The following is a 22,494-nucleotide window of genomic DNA, read 5'->3' on the forward strand; positions in this document are numbered from 1 at the left end:
GTGGCACCTGAGGCTGTACATGTCGCTCACTTTGTGCGCTTGAAATCGTCGTCGACGCGTACGGTGATGCCGTGGTGCGGGTCATTCGTGGGTGCCGCGGGGACGTAGTGATAAAAGCGCGGCAGGCTAGGTCGGCTTAGCGGTGTGCGGAGTTTGAGCGCCTCCACTCCGAGGAAGGTGCTCGAGTCGACGGCCAAACGACTAGGAGGCCAATGACCCTGCACGACAAACAAACGTGCGAATGCCAAATACGGGAACAGCGAGTTGCAGCAGCTCGTCTTTATTGAGGCACTGCGTTGCTGGGATCCACACGTGGTTTAAAAAAAGCCTTAGACGGGACAGAGAAAAAAATATACGCAAGGCAAGCGCTTGAGGCATTTTTGAGGCATTTCTTTCGTTGTCCCTGTTATTTATATGTGCTGTTTACAACGGTCATATTGACACAGTTAGCGCCACTTGCAGTGTGAGATGGTTTCTCAACAGGAAAATGTGACTCCTCATTGTACACATTATACACAGAGTGATGTCTGTATTTTTTAGACAGTGTCTAGTAATGAGTCCACGCACAAGTGGAAATGCGAAAAAAAGGCGGGTTTTCTTATACATGTATCGACTACGATAAACGAGAGAAGAAATACGACATAAAGACAATCACGGCATACAACAGTACATACTTCGTAGTAAGCTAATGACTGAAATAACAGGACGCTGAACCAACCATGAAAGCTAAATTCGAACGTTTATGTAGCCACAGACATGTGAATGTGTTGCATGAAGCAGCATACAACACATGGTAATTCTTGAGTGTTTCTCCATTTATTTCCAGTCTTTCCAGCGTCAGCGTTGCAGATATAGACAGCGTGAGCAAGTTCGCGCGCGCTCACGCTGTATGTATCTGCAGCCTATAACTATACACATTGGGGAACAGCGTTCCCAATTTTTACCTACACGTATGTGAAATGATTGACGTTTGCCATATAAGTATTACCTGGTAATGAGAACCAGAAATAAGTTGGAAGAAAGTGAATGAGCATCAGCTTGAGCATTTAGGAAAGATGTTTATAGCAAAAGATAAGCAGTGCCAGTAGTCCTATTCACTGACAGCATCAGATTGTGCATACCGTAACGTTATAGGATGGTTACAATGACGGCGTTGAGGTGTACAGCTCCAAGTCTATACGATTTTTCTATTTTGAACATCATTTGTGCCAGAGAGGTTTCTTGTAATGGTAGCGTCAGAGATATTCCTGGGCTGTTGTTGTACGATCATATTCCCTGGCCGATTTCCGCCCAATATGGCGCGGTCAATATTGATGAACCGATTTCTTATCGCTACTGAAATTTTCAGTATCGTGTTTCTTTTTTTTTTTTTTCGGAGGAGATGCATTTCCAGCGCCTGGGTATCTTTTTTCTAAGATATTATAAAACGAACACAACTGTTTATTTATAGATATTCCTAACGAAAAAAAATAGAAATAGTGACGAATGCTCTCTTGGTATCGCCCTCACATTCCTACCTGGCGTCAGTGGCATGGCGGAACGGAAACGCGAAAACGTGTCGATATACATCAGGGACACTAAAAGCGTTAAATGCGTAATAACGCTGATGTCCCCCATGAAGGAGTTGAGTGCCAGTGTGGTCCATTGTTTTCGAATGCTGTGATTTGTCTCATCCAGTATGCGTAGTACGTACTCCCTCCGCATTGTCATCGACGTCGCCAGCGTCCGTCCTGGGTCTGGGATGGGGCGTCGGCTTCTTGCGCACTTCGGGAGGCACCTCGATCTCCTCGGTTGAGCGGTCCTTGTCTGCGTACTGCGTGACGGAGCGTTCTTACGCGTCACCCTGTTTTTCTTTTTTTTCGTGCGCAAATTGCGAGTTTTGTGAATATCGCAAATAAAGAAAGGCGTAGTGGAAAGGGCGCACAACTGCAGTATTTCTAACGGGATTGATCTAAGCTCTTAGAACAGAGATATAAGAGTGATTGGTCTAAGATAATCTATAACGCGATGATCTATCGCGATGCCTGCAATTTCCTTGCTTCCTCACGGTTTTTTTTTCTCCTGTTTTGTTTTCTTTCTCCCTTTCCTAAATTTCTCTTACGCTCATATTTTGCCACTAGTATTGTATAACATGCTGTGATTATTTCTGTTCAGTTCAGTTATATTTTTTTATGGTACCATTCTGTTATATTTCATTTCGCTCTTACAATTTTCCGCTAATACTGTATAACGCCGCACGTTTCATTCTGTTCTTTTCTTTGTTTATATGTTGTCACCCACACCCCTCTGCAATTCCTCGGCGATTGAGGGTATCGAACATAAATAAATAAATAAATAAGCTGTCAGAATATCACGGATACTTTTTTTAGACTGAACATACATATATATATATATATATATATATATATATATATATATATATATATTTTGCAGAGGGGTGTGGGTGACAACATATAAACAAAGAAAAGAACAGAATGAAACGTGCGGCGTTATACAGTATTAGCGGAAAATTGTAAGAGCGAAATGAAATATAACAGAATGGTACCATATATATATATATATATACACACACACACACACATGTCGCGGGATCAAATCCCGGCCACGGCGGCCGCATTTCGATGGGGGCGGCATGCGAAAACACCCGTGTACTTAGATTTAGGTGCACGTTAAAGAATCCCAGGTGGTCAAGACTTCCGGAGTCCTCCACTACGGCGTGCCTCATAATCAGAAAGTGGTTTTGGCACGTACAACCCCATAATTTAATTTAATTTTTTTGTGTGGCAGACAGCAATATACTGCGCTACTTGAGCGGCGTTACTCGATTACGCGGACATTATTTGCACGACAAATTGAAATGCACAATCAATTATTTAGATTATTTCACCAATTCAGTTTTTAAATAATTGCAATGTGGCACATACTGCAAGTTACAAATTATGGCCGGTGAGTTCGCAAGGCGTATACACTTGGAACAACTTCTAAGAATGACGCTTTAGTTTGACGTTGTCTTCATTCCCAAACAGCGCAACGAAATACATCGGCGTTGCAATTATTTTTATGTTTCAATGCATACATAAGCGTTTTGCTAAGACGGTTGAACAACAGTACATTTTTACCCCAAGTTCGATGGCGCAGATCTCGAAACTGGTCTCATCCTCCGAGTTCTTTCTGCCTCGTAAACTCCCTGGCTACAATTCTTAAATTACAACACGTGCTGCAAAGTAATTAGTTAAAGAACGTAATTAGTAAAATTATGTTTATTAGTCTAACATGTCTTTCGAGTTGCAGTGAAAGTAGTGTCCACCTCTTCGCGCAAGCCAGTTGAAGGATTAGAGCTGGGCCATCTACCACTGCCAATTTTTTAAAAATTCTGTTCAGCCAAAAAGAAAAGAACAAGCACTTGGTTGTCACTTTCACATCAAGATTGCAGCGGCATGTTAACCTCAGAGGAAGCATGCATTACATGCGCCAGCAGCCTGCTTCAGATTATCGCGGTCGCTGGAAGCAATGAGCATCGCTATATGTACTAACCACATCTTTAGGCGGCTTGTGCGCCCTTCTCCGCTTGTCTTGGTCGCCTTGGTCCAGTTTCAGCGACGATGGTGCCCTGGAACTTGCGCCGCTCTGGTTGGGAAAAAAGAGAGCCGAGGAAGGATATCGTGCCAAGGAGGGGTAAAATGTGATGACTACCCTTGTACGATGAGTACGAAATACCCCCAATGATAACAGAAAGATCGTGTCTTCCCGCGTTGATGTGTTACAGAGAGAAGAAAATGTTTAGGCTTGCTTGCCAGACACCTGTAGAAAGCGGCAGAAGAAAAGGAAAAGAAAAAACCTGGAGTTGTGGAACTTTTTTTTTTTTTTTTGCAGCGCATTGCTGATTCATTATTAGTGAAAGTGGCCACAGGCTCGGTGCTTCAAAAGCTTTTATGTCTTTAAAAATTAATGTCAGATTCTTCCTCGAGTATTCAACAAACTAAGTATCGAAGAGTCGACTTTTCTAGTGAATCTTTTTTGACGAACTGTGTCAGCTAAGCGTTATTTGAGTCACCTATGCGCGTGCACTACTAACTTTACCGATATAAAGCACTCTCTTAGATACGTTCAGCGAGCCCGATTCTCGGTCCTGAATTTTACGCGTGACGCTGCTCAAGGCAACGCTTTGTAGCTGTCACCGTAAGTAGTACACAACATGAATTAGCGTGACACGGCAGTGACACAACGACCCTCGTTGTGTGTCTGCATATGACGGACTCGCATAACAGTGTGCAGCTCAACGTGACTATATGGACTTGCATGATTTCTCGCTCATAGCCCATGTCCAGCTACCGAACTTCCACAAAAGAGAGAGAGAAGAACCAGAGGTATGGGCGCGAACGGAGTCTTACCTTCAGCCCTGACCCTTCCGTCGATTCCGGGGGCACTGTGACTGCCGCCAGTCCTGCATGAAAGTGCAAGATGATGACGGCGTTCAAGGGGGGCCCTGAAAAACTTTTCTAACTAGTCACTGAATGGTCTCACTAATAAAAGACGCCGCCTCACGAACCTCCCGTCGCAAAAATATTTCAAATCCTTCCAAGTATAAGCGGAGGAAGCTATCCTGAGGTGGGCTGAGGTTGTAGAGGAGGCCCAGCGCGAGTAGGATAACCTCCCTCGCCTTCTACTCGCAGCCCCTTTCCCTTTAAGATGGGATAAATAAAGCTGTGTGTGTCTCTCTCTCACTCTCTCGACGTAGTCACTGAGCGTTTATTTTGAATGTTTATTTTTATCTTGAATCCATACACGCAATACAATCGTACCAACGATCGGCTTTCTCTCTTCTTTCGTATCCACTAGCGCTTTTGCAAGCCACACAGGGAACTTGTCAAGGGGGCAAGGCTCCGCCCAAAAATAGAGCGTCTCACCGGCGATATACGTGAGATAAGGTTTCTAGATAAAGGGTGAGAAGCCTCGTCGCGGTAACCCGCGGTGTCTACGACATCTACTCCACGCAGCACACCGTTGCTATCTCGGAGGCAACGCAGCTACGCGCCACTCCCATGCGTAGATCGGCAGTGCAAAGAGGAATCGCCTTTTTCCGTCTTTTTGATATTGCATACATATATATTTTTGATTTCTTTACCTCCAAATTAGCAGTAGTAGTATTACTTAGAATGTTATCGCCATCACGAAAGCAGCTAATAGCTTTTGGTGGGCTTCGTTGTTTGCGATGAAGTCACTACGAGAGCGAGAGCGAGCGATTGTTGACTGTTCTTTGAGACGAGATTGTAAATTCCCTTTCGCACGTAGTGCACGAATATTTGGCCCACATCTTCACAGGAGGCGCCTCTTCTACAGATTGGCAAGGTTTTCGTCTTCTTCATCATCATCATCAGCCTGGCTATGCCCACTGCAGGGCAAAGGCCTCTCCCATACTTCTCCATCTACCCCGGTCATGTGCTAATTGTGGCCATGCTGTCCCCGCAAACTTCTTAATCTCATCCGCCCACCTAACTTTCTGCCGCCCCCTGCTACGCTTCCCTTCTCTTGGAATCCAGTCCGTAACCCTTAATGACCATCGGTTATCTTCCCACCTCATTACATGCCCTGCCCATGCCCATTTCTTTTTCTTGATTTCAACTAAAATGTCATTAACTCGCGTTTGTTCCCTCACCCAATCTGCTCTTTTCTTATCCCTTAGCGTTACACCCATCATTCTTTCCATAGCTTGTTGCGTCGTCCTCAATTTAAGTAGAACCCTTTTCGTAAGCCTCCAGGTTTCTGCCCCGTACGTGAGTACTGGTAAGACACAGCTGTTATACACTTTTCTCTTGAGAGATAATGGCAACCTGCTGTTCATGATCTGAGAATGCTTGCCAAACGCACCCCAGCCCATTCTTATTCTTCTGATTATTTCAGTCTCAGGATCCGGATCCGTGGTCACTACCTGCCCTAAGTAGATGTATTCCCTTACCACTTCCAGTGCCTCGCTACCTGTCGTAAACTGCTGTTCTCTTCCGAGACTGTTAAAGATTACTTTAATTTTATGCAGATTAATTTTTAGACCCACCCTTCTGCTTTGCCTGTCCACGTCAGTGAGCATGCATTGCAATTCGTCCCCTGAGTTACTAAGCAAGGCAATATCATCAGCGAATCGCAAGTTACTAAGGTTTTCTTACTATGTTCAAAAAGTGTTTCCAGGGCCCCTTTAACTATACACGCCACATAAGGCTAGTTTAAACACTCGAGAAAACAATTAGGGACAACGTTCAAAACGCAGTATGCTCCCTACGGTGACGGGGAAGTGCGTTGAGGTTTTTTCGAAGTGCCTTGGCCCGAGCGCTTCATAGAGTAGTGGGATACGCGACGCAATTTTAAAAAATCGTCAAAATTGCAAGTAGTGGTTTCGTGCACGTGATACGCTGGCGCGTTGGTTTCATGGATATTTTTTCGTCTCGTACAACCGAACAGGGAACGATGAACGCTAACGAAGGAAGCGAACGACAGTCGCGGCTTTTCGCTACGCGCTGACAAAACGACATTTAATCTCCGCATGTTCCTGCGGCATCGCTGGTGGACAGCTGCTGCTCCCGACACCAGTAATAACAAAGTGATTTACATATCCCTCAGAAAGCAAGTTCAACGTGCTTCGATCGTCTTTGACCGTGTAAACCCGCTCGTGTCGTCCACTTCCTTTTGTCCTTCGTCTGCGTTGCGCTGCCCAACCGTAGGAATACGCACCTCTCGTTCTAACGCACGTACGAATTCAGAGTGCACGAACACTACTGACCAGAAATAATGCGGCCACCGTAACCGGAAATAAAGTCGGCAACCTTATGCTTGGCAGCAGCATGCCATAGCCACAGATCTACCGCGGTAAGTCGCTTTAGCAAAATAGACTCTGTACTGCTTTCTGTTTTTTTTTCTTCGATAGTGCTTTCCCCGTTTTTCAGATGTCGAACAAATACCGCACATTGCAGACACGAGTGCAGCACCTGTACCTGTGAGTTTCTTGGGCAGGCACTGGCAGTCGAGAAAACCGAGCCGCTGCCTGTGGTACACGTCCACGTCCTCCACGGACGTGCCTTCCTGGCAGGTCATCCCGCCGATGACGTAGATGCGGTCGTCGGCGTTGGCGGCGGCCACCGCGTGTCGCGGGCGGGACAGCTTGAAGCGGAATTCCCAACGACCGCGGATGGAGTCGTACGCGAGCACGTCTACCACGTTGGTGAATCCCGCTGGGTCGCGACCCGAGGGCTTGAGACCGCCCGCCAGCCACAGCTCGTGGTGGATGGTCAGAGCCGTGCAGTACGCGCGGGGCTCCGGAAGGCTGGGGCGACGCACCCAGCTGCAGTGGAAAGCCGCGCTCTTCGTCTCGTTCAGCTCGTTTAATGCGCTCTGAAAAACGAAAGCCATTCTCTCCCGACGTTTCACAAGTGCCCCTCTTATGGGCCAGATGAGTTCATTCTGTGCCCGCCATATTTCTTCGCCTCGTCCACGTAACCCTCTCCCGCACCCGACTTTCTTTAACTCCTTTCTTTTGGCACCAATTATTTAATCCTCATAGAACACTTAAGCAATAAACCTGCGCGCAACACAGCTTCTTTCCTTTCGTCTCATCTGGAACATCAGCTACCCGCTTTTGCTGTCTAATCAGTATGTTACTAGGCTTTCAGCGGTGACGTGTGTGATATTCGGTTCCGTTGCTGGGTGCGCTAACCTTGGCGTCATTTTATATTTCGCTGTCGTGCTTCGTAGAGTTCTTCCTTTTTCCTGCTTTCTTTATTTCGTAAGGTTACAGGTGGGGAGTGGGAAGAATACACTTGAGGTTATATGCGTCCTGAAGACGTTGCGTTCTGCTGTGTGCAAGGAATTACCACTTCATCAGACACCGCTTCTACGAACTTCTCAGACCAAAAGTTTAAGCATTTCTCGGTCAGCAGAGCTTCAGACAAGACACAATATTTAGTGTCGTGACCAATCTAGGAATGGCTGCTCGTCGACTTGTGGGCAGAGGACTTGCCGGTGATGGTTATCGTTCGAACGTTTCAGATCAAGCTTTTAAGCATGGCTGATACGCCTGTGCTCTGCATACGCATACGTTTTGTTACGTTTGTTTGATACGCATACGCATAGTTTGCATACACACGTGCGCTCGTTCGGGTCCGTGGTGTGCACGCTGGACAGCACTTCGGCGGGCACCATGCCGGAGAACACCTGTCTCTTGGTGGTCACCCCTCCGACGACGTACACCATGCCGGCCAGGCAGCCCACGCCGCAACCCATGATGGGCAGCGGGAGGTTCCGGTACGGAACCCAACTGTCTGACGCCGGGTTGTACACCTCCACCGAGTGCAGGATCCTGGGATGACCACGACTGTCACGACGCGAGCGGCTGTAATTGGTTCTCCGATGACAGCGATAGTAGAAAGGAGGACATTCCTGTTGGCCGCAACTGAGGCTCAGCTTTATACTGCCTTACACCTGAATGGAGCCCGGCGGCGTGAGGTGGGGTAATATATGTAAAGGAAAGGGAGCAAGGATAAAAGAGACGTTAGATAACAGGCACCAAGGGGGGACCGTGGATCAATTGGCATAGCAACACGCGCTATCTCGCGGAGATTGCGGAGATTCGGCTACCACCAGTGGTGAGCTGTCTTGATTTCCATTTCTCCTTTTCTTTGAGTTTGTTAACTTAGAAGCTTATCGCAAGCTTATCGATCATTCTTAACTAATTCTACGTTTTCATTAAATAAAGTTGATTTCCTGAATGCGTTCCTTCACTTTGTTGCTTGTTCGATTCATGTAGTGGCTACCAAATGAAATGCCTCGCAAAGATGAGAAGGCGTATCTAACTACCCTTGCTATTGTAACGAAGGCAGAAGCAGCTGTATTCACGACGCATCGAGTACATGAGATGCTCGAGCTGACCCAAGATAAGAATGAGATGGCCTAGAATTTCCTTATTGGGTTATTTCTACTTCATATATTGCTAAAATACATACCAACTGAAATATGAAAACGTTTTTCCAAAAGCTAAGCGAGATACATTTGATCAAAAATATTGTTGAGCAGCCGAATAAAGTGAAATGCATGGTCCTAGACTGATGTTCGGTACTTGCTTTGGCAAGGTTAGTGTGTGTTCTTGAGATGCGCCTCTATGGAGATGAAAATAAGTGTTTGGTTAAATAAAGGAAACACTTTTCGCCGCGACCAAAATGTGGTGCGCCATATGAAGAGACCAGGTTTTGTCGCCAAAACACCTGCTGTGGCTCACAGTCGACATTATTGTGAACACCACGGTTTAGAAGGTAGATAACAACGGTAACTTTAAAAGCAAGAACTAACATTTGCATTTGTCTAGTTCTTGCAGATGTTTTTGTTTGGTCAACAATATTGTTGAGCTGTCAAAGGTTTTAAACCGTAATACGTGAATAGCTTTATGCGCCATCTGTTATGCGTTTAATAAACTTTCTTTACATTAGAAACAAACAAAAAGGAACAGGTAAAGCGGCATCAAGAAACACTGCAAAACAAGTGAATGGAGCTGACTAGGAGCAAACAACGAGCTGCTCACAACAAGCGGCCAACGCCAACGCTGCAGTAATTCCTCTTTTCAACAGGCGCTGTCTCAACCATTGTTTTTGTTTTTTTTTTATCGTGGCCGCCTCGTAATACCTGCTGTTTTGTGCTGCACAAGCCACGTGCGAAAACGGAGAGCCGCCACTTGTTCTAGCTGTTCCCGCACGCGCGCACAGCGTCCTGCTTGCATATTCAAAACGTGTGATGCGGCCGCGTTGAAGCAGAAGTGCTAAAGATGCTTCTGAACTTACGTTCGCTGATATACTTATTTACATGGTGTTTTAGTGAAGACTCTCCTGAAGTAGGGCATTCGAAGCACTGTAACTTTTGCTGGGTACAAAAAAAAAAATCACGTCAGTCTAAAAAATTCCAAATGCGATCACTTAGATCTAGACAACAAACGCACAGAGGCAACGCACACAGGCGACTGTGTAGGTGTCGCTTCTTGGCGTGTTGCTAAGATGGAGTCGTCGTGTAGGTACAGTACGTCTGCTTCAATTTTGTCCATTAGTGCTGCATAACTACATTTTAAGGGACACGAATGAGAAGCGCTAAACCGGTATAGGCTGACAAAGCCCTCCTTGAAAAAATTATTTTTGTTAATTTCACTACAATATGTTTTTATTTCGCGCCCTGAATCTCGAACGCCGGTAGGTCAGTGTGACGTTATGAAATTCAAATTATTACGTATTTAGGCTCCGTTGGCTCAATATAGTTTCCCGAATTTGCCATGCTCAATCTTTGGTTCCCTTAAAACAAAATGTTGTCTATTTTAAATAAACAAGTAACTTGAACCTCGCAGACGTCGTCAGGTTTCCGCACGGCGAGCCAGTGCGGAAACTCCGAGGCGGCTTCACTGGCCATCTTTCCTGTTTTCGCCTTTTCTGGTTTACCAAACCTGTACTCGCGGTATGGGAGCGGCATTTTTGGTATTGTACAAAGGTTTCTCTTACTAGGCTAACACAGGCGATATCATTTTTCTATTTAGTGTCCTTTCAGACACGATCTGCTCTGCGCGCACGAGGGTCTGAGTTCTTCACATGTCCCCCACAAAAGCGTCCTTGCGTACCGAAAGCCGCATGCCCAGCTTGCGTTCCTTTGTGCTCGTTTTGCGTTTTGTTGTACGGCCCGAGGCTGGCGTCGCCTAACTTTGGGTGCACAAAAAACTGAAACGCCTTATTCACGCGGTATTTGGGGTACGCTGACCTCCATCTACCCTACGCAACCCATCTGCATCTGTTCTTTCTAGAGTTTCTCTACTTAGGCTGCCTTCGAGTGAAATGTGACTGCAAGAGTAAGGCTATACTTAAATAAGTTCCGTGGCTTTACGTGCCAAAACAACGATCTCATTACGAGTTACGCCGCCTAGTGGAGGACTCACTCTCCCTTGTCGTCCTTGCCGCCGACGACCATGATCTTCTCGTGGACCACGGTGGCCCCGTGGCAGGCCCTGGCGTGGAGCATGTCGGCCGCCTTGTCCCATCGCTTCTCGCGAACGTGGAACTTGAACACCGAGCGCTGGGCGCGGGCCTCCCCCTTGCTCACGTCGGCGGGACTGTAGCCGCCTTGCGGTGAAACAATGTTACGCCGAGACTGCAACAGACTTGCCGACATACAGCGCCACAACCACACGACATGAAAGAATGAAACTGCAGAAGCGTAAAGGCACGCGTATGCCCGCCCCGGTGGCTCGTTGGCCGTGTCTTTGCGCTGCTAAGCATGAGGTCGGGGGGTTCGAATACTGGCGATGGAGGCCACATGACGGTGGGGGCGGCATGCAAGAGCTAGCGTATCTTGCATCCCGCCTTCGACGTTCTTCACTTCTTGGAGAAGCGTTCTTCGGTTCTTGAAGAACGTTCAAGAACGTTCTTCATTGTGCTTTCAGTTTTCCAACGTGCTTTTGGTGCACGCTGAACAAATGCAAGGGCTCGAAATTGATTCTAGGCCATCGACTAACGTCCCTCATCCTACTGTGCAATTGCGAGACGCTAAACCTAGTAATTTTATTTTTAGCATGTTCAGTCACCATCGTTGTGACAGCGAACACGCACGGTGCGTGCATGCCACTCTAGTGAGCGGCTAGCACACTCTCGAAGTGTGTAGGTTTAACGGATGCACTCCCTGATCGTGCTCGCGCGTTGGCTCCGAAAATCTACAGCCAGTCCGTAATCAATGCGCATGCGCCTGAGACCGCATCAGGGGTAGCACACTCTCAAGTTCAACAAATGGCCACAGAGGGCGAAAAAATCGACTGCGCGCCGCTGCTAACAAAGCCGACGTAGTAGCATCACTTTCGGGATTCGTTCGTTAGTTCCAACATTTCCCGGTAGAGGCGTCGTAATAAGCGCAATTTTATCTTACAAACTTTCTCTTACAATTACCGAAGCATTTTCTTTTACATAAAAACAGGGCAAAATTATCATTGCTAATTAGATATTGTGCTCTTTGTTAGTAAGTTTATTGTTTCTTCGCCATTATAAACGCAAATAGCGTTCAGCATCATCGATCTTTCACGTGACCTCTGGCCTGGATTTAAAATTTTTACCGGTATTTCCGAGTGCACGGCGGCACGGATTCATTCGTTCGTACACTCAAGACTGCTTTGTTTCTAAAACTAGTTTCTTGCGCTTCGATGTCTCGCGTTATTTAACTTGGGGTGAAGTTACGTGTTTGCAAGCGGACATGTAAGCCCGGCAGTTGGGTTTCGGTCGTGAGCCATTCGGAACAGGTCTGCATCGAAACGGGAGCTGGATTTTGCTGCGGCTGACAACGGCAATAACGGTGAGTCGTTTAACACCGCTGCTTGAATCGTTATATAATATCCGTGTCATTACCTTCCAGGCGGGCACAAGTTAACGAACTAGATCCTGCATTACATATGGGCAGTGAGGATCTCAGTTGCTGTTTCCTAAATAAACCTTTACTTGCGAGGCTGTCGTTTGGTTTACACACACAACCAGGAAAGAAAGAGCGATATCGGAACGCGCGTCTCATTTTTCATGTTATTGTAGCCGTGGTTGTAGGTGACTGAGTAGCCTTATCAATATACATATTAAACATTTTTTTCGAGTCGGCCGGCAACGTCTTTCGTCCACAAAACCGAATAATCCTTTGGTAAAATAAAGTGAAAGTACAGAATTTAATGTATTAAACAGTTGCAAGCATGATAATTCACCCATATTTCGTACTTGTTGGTTCCAAATGTTCTTGCTGTTCAGATTGGTTTACCGTAGGGCATTTATTTTTGCAGTAGTGAAGCGGTGCATCACGTTCGTGCAGAAAAATAATGCATCAGTTCTAATAGCTTCATGACTTTCATGCATTTGCTTGTGGAACTAGCAGTGTGATCACTTCTAGTGTATAAATGAACCCACAAATGTTCTCATTTGTGATCTTAATAGTACTTGCGCTGTTGACATGCATTGTAGTTAGGCACACATCAATTTTATGGACAATAGCAATATTTATTTAACATGCTGCTTAAGCATCCTAGAACAGACAGTGTACATTTGCATGTGTTCTGTAGTCGCAAATCATTACAACATATATGTCACACCTTTTTGCATTTTAAAACTTTGCTTTTTCAATTTCTGATTCAGTCAAAATTTCTGTTCCGGACATGCAGTAATGAAGACGGCACCAGTATAAAGCAACACACTCCACGCACTAAACAGAAGCTGCTGCCTGCTACAACAAGGTCATTGTGTGGACATTGGCTACTACTACAAGGTAAACAACACATGGTTCAGAAATAAATATGTTTGATATATGCTGTATTGGCTTGCTGTTTGCAGCAGATATGAATGTTTGTTCATATTTATGGTTCAGTATAATTGGTTCGAACATATAAAACACACATAAATTTGGCTAATCTGTGCTGTATCTCATGTGTCACCGTTTTGCCTTAACAGAGTCTATGCCAAGCACATCTTGGTCATCACAGGAGCTCCTATCTGCGCCAACAGGAAGGGGCTGGAGCCGAATTTGCAAGGCTTTTACACCAAGAACAAAGAAGCACATGCAGAAGAATATGAATGCGATATCAAGTCTGCAGAGGACTGTGTCAAGACTGAAAAAAGCTTCAGCCACCATTCCACCAGCACGGACATTTGGTTGAGTCATCCAGGTAACTCAAAAAGGACTTTCTAGAAATTCTTCGTCTTCAGGTGCACCTGCAACATCTGACCAAGCACGGACGACGCTGGCCAAAAGATTGAGTTCCATCAGTTTGCCCTTAATCAGCTTCCTAGCCATGTTAATTCCGTTTGTGCCAAGTGTAATTTTTCTTCTATAAATGCAAGCTTTCTCATTGCCCATTTTTGTTAGAGGTCATTCATCCTCATCCAAATATAAAGGTCAACCGATTCTTCGCTGATACTTAATACCAGTCACTGTCTAGCAGCCTAACATATCTGTAGCAGTATCTTCTAGTGTATGTTGTCATGCGCAATTCCTCTCCTGAAATAGCTGATGCAGCATCGGCATGCGTCTTGCATTAACCTATGCACATGTGCTATGCACCATTTTACTTTTCTTGATGTTTTTAGCCTTCAATGCTTGCAGAGCAGAGTGGCTTCTCTCTTGAATGCAAGCTTTCTCATTTTCCATATTCCTAGTCTCGTTGATGATTGCTCCTCTTCCTTGATAGCCTGGGTCTTTGTGCAAGCTACAGTGAAGTGATTGATTGCAGAATCTGGTTTTGCTGCCACACTTGGCTGTGGTAACTGTGTTACGTTTCTCAGATGTGGGGGCCTGGTCAGTTGCATTGGTAAGCAGTCCCTCGAGGTAAGCATTTGCTCCTGCAGTCCGCAAAGCGACATAGACTCCCAGTATACACACACCGTAACTGGTGCGCCCCGTTCGTTCTGGCCTGCTGCAGTAATGGGCAAATTGTGCTTGTGGCTTACCTCGGCCATGATTTGCTCAAAACTGAGACCAGCATATGTGCTCACATGGTTCGAAGTGTATGAAGTTGATAGCCGTATGGGTGGAAAGGCCCGCAAGAATGGCTGCCGAAGGTGATGCCCACAAAAGCGACTTGTCCACATTGCGACAAAGTGTGAGCCACACATAGCAGCCCCCGAAAGAAAATAAATGTGCTCGTTGGAAAGGAGTTAACGCTAAAATGCCGGGTAGTCCATGTCGCTGTGTTGGTTGCGGCAGCAGATGCCTGCGTCACCTGATTGCTTCGCAATGGAAGTTGCTCATCTTCAACGGCAACTGTTGGTTCAAACAGGTGCGAGACTCTGTCCAATCTGTTTGTACCGCAGGTTGTCACTCGTTACCAGACCACCACATGTGACAAAGGCAAGCATTATGCCGTAAGATGGTTCGTAGCCAATGTATAATGTATTGTCTGAACCTCATGCGGTGACTGATTGCTGTTTAATCTTGCTGTTATGCCACTTGGTTACGGTCGCAGTTATATGTTTTTCGAATATTGCGGCCTGGTCGGTTGCACTGGGAAGCAGCCTCTCGTAGTAAGCATTTGATCCTGCAGTCTGCACAGCGACATAGACTCCCAATTTACGCACACCGTGATTCGTGCTCCCCGTTCACCCTTTCCTGCTGCAGCCATGGGCAAATTGTGCCTCTGGCCTTTCTCGGCCGCGATTAGGCATGAACGGAGACCAGCATAAGTGCTTACATGGTCGGACGTGTATGAAGTTGGGTGGAAAGGCCCGTAAAAGTGGCTGATGAAGGTGATGCCCACGAAAGCGACTTGTCCATATTGAGACAATGTGGGACACCAAGTGTGAGCCACACATTAGCGGCCTCCAAAAGAAAAGAAACATGCAGGCTGGAAAGGAGTCAATGCTAAAATGATGGGTAGTCCATGTCGCTGTGTAGGCTGCGGCAGCAGATGCCTGCGTCACTTGATTGCTTTGCACTGCAAGTTGCTCATCTTTAACAGCGACTGTCGCCGCAAACAGGTGGGACACTGTCCAATCTGTTTCTGCTGCTGGTTGTTGCTCGTTAGTAGACCACCACGTGCGACGAAGGCAGGCACTACGCCTGTAGGTAGGCAGCTCAATGTATCCTAAGAGACCCGTGTATGTGAATGCTCACTGTTGCCATATGGTTCGTCGCCAATGTATAATGTATTGTCTGAACCTCATGCGGTGACTGATTGCTGTTTAATTTTGCTGTTATGTCACTTGGTTATGGTCGCAGTGTTATGTTTTTAGAATATTGCGGCCTGGTCGGTTGTACTGTGAAGCAGTCTCTCGAAGTAAGCATTCGCTCCTGCAGCCTGCACAGCGACATAGACTCCCAATTTTCATGCACCGTGATTCGTGCTCCCCGTTCGCGCTTTCCTGCTGCAGCAATGGGCATATTGTGCCTCTGGCCTTTCTCGGCCGCGATTAGGCATGAACGGAGACCAGCATACGTGCTTACATAGTCCGATGCGTATGAAGTTGATAGCCAGATGGTTGGAAAGGCCCGCAAAAGTAGCTGATGGAGGCGATGCCCACGAAAGCGACTTGTCCATAGTGAGACAATGTGAGACAGCAAGTGTGAGCCACACATTAGCGGCCCCCGAAAGAAAAGAAACGTGCAGGTTGGAAAGGAGTGAATGGCTAAAATCTGGGGTAGCCCTTGTCGCTGTGTAGGCTGCGGTAGCAGATGCCTGCGTCTCCCGATTGCTTCGCAATGCAATTTGGGCATTTTTAACGGCGACTGTCGCTGCAAACAAGTGGCACACTCTGTCCAATATGTTTCCGCTGCTGGTTGTTGCTCGTTAACCTGACCACCACGTGCGACGACGACGGTGAGCCGTTTACGAGCTCGCGTCAATGATTCCAGCGTATCTCGACATGCAAACTTTATTTCTGCTATTTCACGAGAATGTACACTGCTTGTCTTCTGCCAATAAAGTCGCGCGTTCTGTTCACTCACTTGTGGCTTGTTTGTATGGGCGTCAGTAGAGGCTCTTGGCAATTAGAACGCACCACCTACGCGGCAGCGAAGGCATTGAGGCATGCCGCATAGCCTGCAGGGCAAGCACGGCGCGTACCAGCGTACGCGACCGGCAAAAAACGGCCATATTGAATTTTGCTCTAAAAAAAAAAAATGTGCACTTCCGCTTCCGGTTTGAGCAACGTCATCTGGCGTCCCCCAAAGTAAGTTCCATGCGCTGCCGCTGCTTATTTTCGAACCACGGCGGAAGGTACAGTTTCCCTTCTCTAAGTTTGTTCTTTATTCTATGACCGCATGCTCCGTCGTGTCCGGATTCCATGCGGTGGTGGTGGTATAGCAGACGACGTGGTAGCACAGCTAGGGAGTGCGTCCGCTAAACTTACAAACCACGAGAGTGAACTAGCTGCCCGTCAGAGAGCTCTGCATGCACCATGCGCCACGCGCTCCCGTGTTCGCTGTGACAAAGGTTGCGACTGTAACACAAAGAACAGAAAACTTACAACTGCAGCGTTTGTTCCCGAGACTGTGCAATAAATACTGACAAGAAAATAAAAAATAAAAGGAGGCGGCGGAAGGTAGATTGCTCATCAGTGGCCATACCGTGGACTATCACGTGACACCCCGGCAACGCATGACCCTGCAGGAAAGCCGGCGGAACGAAACTGCATCGCGTGGTAAAGGTCATGTAATCGGACACGGTATAGGCGATGATGGGCAACATACATAATTTCCTTCACTGGAAGGTGGTGTCCAATTGATTGTTTTATGCGAAGCATATTAACGTAGGTTTCGGGCCTTCGCGCGACGCCCGGCGGTGGCCACCATTGACCCTGAAGTGGGGTCACGTGACGTGACGTCACGTGATGACGTCACACAGGCTGCAGATGGGGCCTCATATCGCGCCGTCGGTCGCCTCCTGGCGGTGGCCACCATTGACCTTCAAGTGACCTTCAAGTAGGTCACGTGACATGACGTCACGTGATGACGTCACACCGGCTGCAGATGGGGCCTCATATCGCGCCGTCGGTCGCCTCCCGGCGGTGGCCACCATTGACCCTGAAGTGAGATCACATGATGTGACGTCACGTGATGACGTCACACCGGCTGCAGATGGGGCCTCATATCGCGCCGTCGGACGTCGCCCGGCGGAGGCCTCCACGCTTCGGTTCGCGCCGTCGCGCGCGACGCGGCGGCGCGAACATAATGGCAGACGGACTGCCGCCGCGCACCGACAAAAGAATGTTAGTCTGCACGGGAGACTTCAATAAGGACCCGGTGAGAGACAGGACATTTCTGCAGGCCGTCGAAGAAAGATATGCCCTCGGCTTGTGTCAACTACAGCCAAAGTCCACGACTCAGTGGGGAAACAGTTTAGACTTGGTGTTGTGTAGAAATGCTCAAAGACAATACAGAATAAGTGACGTGCAAACCAAGAGTCATGCATTTACGGACCATAAGAGTGTGTTTGTCGGGCTGCAAAGAATAAAGTACGACGATTAACCTAAGACCACGTCTCCGTTACTTAGCCCCATCCACACTGAGGCAGCTGCTTAACATGCTTCGCATCCACTGGGCTTAACCTTGATAAGCCTCCAATTTTTTTCATAACAGGTTCGAAAGGATGGGATTAGCTAGTGGTACGTGTTTAAAAGAGTTATCGGTGCCTCGTGCCACCTCAACCATGCTATTGATATCAAAAATTCGTAATTTTTTTTTTCTTGACACAACAGAGTGTGCACCCACCTAGACTTCACGCACTGCTTTGGTTCACGTGTGCTTCCGCACCTTCCTCATCAATATCCAGATAACTCAAAACAGATACATATCTTTTTGTATTCAAGCTAAAAAAAAGACGGGTTCGAAGAAGTCAAAAGCATGAAGGATGCGATCCGGTTGGAGATCAAAATGTTTACATCCGTTGCTACACCTAATGGTCGAGTACTTGGTGAAGTACACGGATATCAAAATCTCCTTTAGAGTTTGCTTAGTGCCTATGGCGTTGTGCGACTGAGCTCGGCGTCGTAGGTTCAATATTGACAGCGGCGCCAGCATTACCAAGTGGGCGCATTGAAAACAAATGCTCGTGTGCCCTGCATTGTTTGTCCATGTCAAAATTAATGCAGGATTTCTCTACTTCGACATGCCTTATATCAAATCGTAGTTTTGACACGTAAATTCTTTGAAGTTAATACTTTTTATACATCTTGGGATAGCAGATTAGCAGATATACGACCGATTTTCACCCTTTGATAATATTGCGCAGATTTTTCTTTTATAACGTCGTCAAGTCTTGTAGGAAGTCCTGGCGGACTCTCTACAGCAAACTCTAGGCAGACCGCCAAGCAGTGCCTCGCATCAGCACAGGTCTGACGGCGTGGACATGCCGACAAAGTTTCCAGGAAGTTTCCGCGTTGGTCCCAAGTGTTTGATTTCGTCTTGATGAAGCCGTGCAGCAGTAATCTTGTATCGCTTCTGTGCTAGCTGACTATCTACCTGTACGTCTATCTGTACGTCTACCTGTACGTCTATCTGTACGTCAAGAGTGTGGAACAATAGTAATGTCAACTATGCAAATATCTACCATTTTGCCGAGAAATGTTTTCATCCGTTTCATACCGAAGACGTAGATGCAGCCGGCGTAATAAACAACGGCGTGGTAGTGCCGCGGCTCGGGCAGAGGTTGAAAGGTGAGCCATTGGTTCAGCTGGGGCTTGAACACGTACGTCGACTTCCCTGCATTGCAACGAGTGCGCCTTATCGACCAGAGTATATGTTTAGTTTTCGTAGAATACATCACTGGAAAGGAAGTGTGGCTTTTTAATTATATTTGCTTGCACGGTTCCCAAGCAATTGGGAGAAGCTCCGCACGCAGACGGTGTGAGAGCTTGTTATCCTTTCGAGATATAAGAAACGGGGTGCATCGGGCGTCAGCATAATTAGAGATCTTTGCAACGACAACTACAACCTAACTGTGAAAGTAATGCTAAATTTCTCAGCACGCAACAACAAATTTCAATGCAGATAAAGTGGCGTAAAGCGTCACCGAGCTAAGTTTAGGTGACGTAAAACCAACCATATCCCTTATAGTAGACGACGCTTACTACTGCTCTCGGGCTCTGAGTTCGTTTTATCTGGGGAGGCACGTCATATGTAAGGATTACGTGAAGACGGCATCGTAATCTCAGACAGAAACTAAGCGTCGCACCGGCCGAGACGTCGTCCGGCTCCTGGAGGTTGATGCCTCCTAGGACGACGACGACGGCCGAGTCCGAGTTCTGCACCTTGCCCACCAGCGACACCTCCTGGAGCTCCTCCCTGGCACTCCTGCGAAAGTGCTTGTTCAGCAAAGCGCTCGTCGGATGTAGAGTGTACGGCGACGCACGGTGAAGTCGCGCTTGAATGCACGACAGGCGTCGAGCACGCTTATTGGCGACGCTCTGCAATAATGTATCAGTAGTAGTAGTAGTATCAGTAGTAGTAGTAGTAGTAGTAGTAGTAGTAGTAGTAGTAGTAGTAGTAGTAGTAGTAGTAGTAGAAGTAGTAGTAGTAGTAGTAGTAGTAGTAGTAGTAGTAGTGGTAGTGGTAGTAGTAGTACGAAAAGACCAAAGCGTTCGTTCGGGCTAGTTCGTAATCCATACTTATTACTGTTTCAGCGCAGAATTTATAAAAAAGCACAAACATTTGGACACCCGGTATTAAACGTTAGATGGGAGTTAGCGCCTGTCCCGTTCGTGTCCCTTAGTGCTCTTTTTTTTTGTAGATTCTGCACAATACAGTAATAAGTATCAGGAAATCTTCTGGTGCCATCAATCATCAATCTATGACGCACAATTAATGAAGCAAAAAAGGAGAAAACATTTTCACGCTAGAACCCTCGAGCTCTTAATTGCAACGTCGGCCTAGTGGCGCCGAAAGCGTCATTGTACGTCCGCGCTATCGTTCTACCTACTCGCTGTCCTGTCCAGACGCGCATCAACTGTATCCTTGAACTTCACGGATACGCTACAACGCCAGACATAGCAGGATACGCCTCACCCCACCACACCACTGAAGAAGCCGCTGCATGACGTCTACCGACAGCCAACTAATTCCCCTCTCTCTTTACACTTGAGCTCTTCCGCCCCACACTATATCCGTCCTATCGCCTATCTGGAGCAGAGCCCGAAGTACACCACTCTACCTCGGAATGCCCGTACACTCCGGATACCCACCTATTCACCTGCTCACATCCTCTTCCTATAGGATACTGCGCTGACCAGGGGAGGTATTCTGTACGAGTCCACCTAGTGGTTCAGAAGAACTTCAGTTTGGCCTAGTTGGTGATTACTGCATATCATATTGACCGCAAATAAAGACGGGGACAGCGGAAGACAACACAAAAATGACACGGGCAATGTCGTGTTTTCATTTCGCGCGTCAATATTTTGTATCATGATTATATCGGCACACGGTTTATATTAGGAAGAGAACGCTGTGAGTGGCGCAGTTGCTGCGCACAATCTGTCTCGTGCGGCACGCTGCAAACGGAGCGACGTGTGCCGCGCATGCCTCGCCAATCGGGAGATCGCGAGAGGCAGCACGTGGGTGACGTGCGGGAGCGACGCACGTCAGTCGCCGCAGACAGACCTCCGCTCATACAGCGCTTTGTTTCCACACAGACGACGCACGCTACTCTGGCGCCATATCACAGCCATCGTCGCCGCACAGGCCGTCTTGCGCGGAACTACGCTTTTATTCTCACGCTTCCGTTCAACCAACGACGAGAGCGGCCCTTCGTCGCGGGGAAATCGTGCCACCGGCGTCAGCGGCGACAACACCCAAGGGAGCGTCACATCGAGCCTTACTCGTAGCCGCTCGCCATCGCCCCTTGCAGAAGCAGCGATTCCCGTCGCACACGCTGGTACATCGGACTGACCGCAGCAGCTGACGCCGCGGACGAGAATAGCCCTTCCCAACTCACGCCACCCTAACCCCTCTTCGGAAGCGCAGATGAGATCACCCACGCGGCTGCGGATGCCGTGGCCGCCGGCAACTCAGCACATGCGAAAGCCGTCTGCCCTTCCACCTCATGCTTTCAGTGTAGCCTCCTCCTCCCCTTTCCTCCTCACGCTCTTTTCTTTCATCTCCCGCCGCGCTCCTCGTCCGCTTTCATCTTTCACTGTGCTTGTTCGCTCAGTTACGAGGTACGACGCTGAGGCAAGCCGACGCTCGACGCAGGAACGGGTGCCTAAGAGCTGCGCTCTAAAACACAGCACAGTAACACACGCGCTATCACAAATGCACTAACAGGAAAGTTAATAATACAGTCTCATTGAGGCCTGTATCTCGAAGGAGAGTGCTATAAGCACTTTAACAAGGCGCATTTGAGATTCCGGACATTTCCACGGATCCAAGAAAGACCCCCAGCTGGAGTCACGTGTCGTATGTTTGAAGCGTTCCTCAAAATATCTCTCGTGTTTGTGAAGCGACTGCATAAGCAAACCAAGTGACAAAGACACTTGGTTTGCTCCTAATCGTGATAAAGGCATAAACATGCGCTCACCTGCCGTCTTTTTTTGCAGGCGAGGACGACCTACTGCCACTCTCGTCGAGTCCCGAAGCGGTAGGCCGCTTGCCCCAGCCAAACATTGTGGCACCCGGCTACCAGGAGGACCGGAGGACTCACCACATGCTCACCGCCGTCCGACTGTCGCTCGGCGAGCTTCTTCGTCTTCGTCTTCTTCCTTCAAATTTTGGCACGTGCCCACGGTAGGGGGCGGGGGGGGGGGAATTGGCCATGGTTATCAGTGGAAACATAATATGAACTTCTTGCTTCCTGTTAACTTATTGATCTGTACTATTCATATTTAATAAATAGTAAACATAAATGACTTTCTGTTTCCGTTTCTTGAGTAGTGGTCATGCCAATTATGACGTAGAGGCTATTTTATGAAAATAACGCGATTCAGTGTTAATAACCAGGAAAATGTGCTTAACACGAGGGTCTCCCAGTCGCAATGACGTACTCAT

The 22,494-nt window shown here is 47.5% G+C and overlaps 1 protein-coding gene and 1 long non-coding RNA gene across 2 annotated transcripts in view; one reads left to right on the forward strand and one right to left on the reverse strand.

Annotated features, from left to right (window-relative positions):
• Positions 1-22,193, reverse strand: part of LOC126525664 (beta-scruin-like) — a 37,235-nt gene extending 15,042 nt beyond the window's left edge. Inside the window, exons 1-10 of the mRNA XM_050173578.2 lie at positions 22,028-22,193; positions 19,691-19,809; positions 19,102-19,218; positions 10,946-11,129; positions 8,132-8,344; positions 6,984-7,330; positions 4,392-4,444; positions 3,535-3,627; positions 1,694-1,813; positions 31-218 (exon numbers count right to left, since the gene is read on the reverse strand). Of these exons, the coding sequence (XP_050029535.1) occupies positions 31-218; positions 1,694-1,813; positions 3,535-3,627; positions 4,392-4,444; positions 6,984-7,330; positions 8,132-8,344; positions 10,946-11,129; positions 19,102-19,218; positions 19,691-19,809; positions 22,028-22,113 (1,520 nt within the window). The 5' untranslated portion in view covers positions 22,114-22,193. The remainder of the gene's footprint in view (positions 1-30; positions 219-1,693; positions 1,814-3,534; positions 3,628-4,391; positions 4,445-6,983; positions 7,331-8,131; positions 8,345-10,945; positions 11,130-19,101; positions 19,219-19,690; positions 19,810-22,027) is intronic.
• On the forward strand, positions 13,058-16,459 carry LOC140219877 (uncharacterized). Its single transcript, XR_011896139.1, has 2 exons — positions 13,058-13,293; positions 13,476-16,459. It is a non-coding gene; the product is annotated as an uncharacterized lncRNA (long non-coding RNA).
• Positions 22,194-22,494: the final 301 nt, after the last annotated feature.

Source organism: Dermacentor andersoni, chromosome 8 (assembly GCF_023375885.2).
Source record: "Dermacentor andersoni chromosome 8, qqDerAnde1_hic_scaffold, whole genome shotgun sequence".
Taxonomy (NCBI): Eukaryota; Metazoa; Arthropoda; class Arachnida; order Ixodida; family Ixodidae; genus Dermacentor; species Dermacentor andersoni.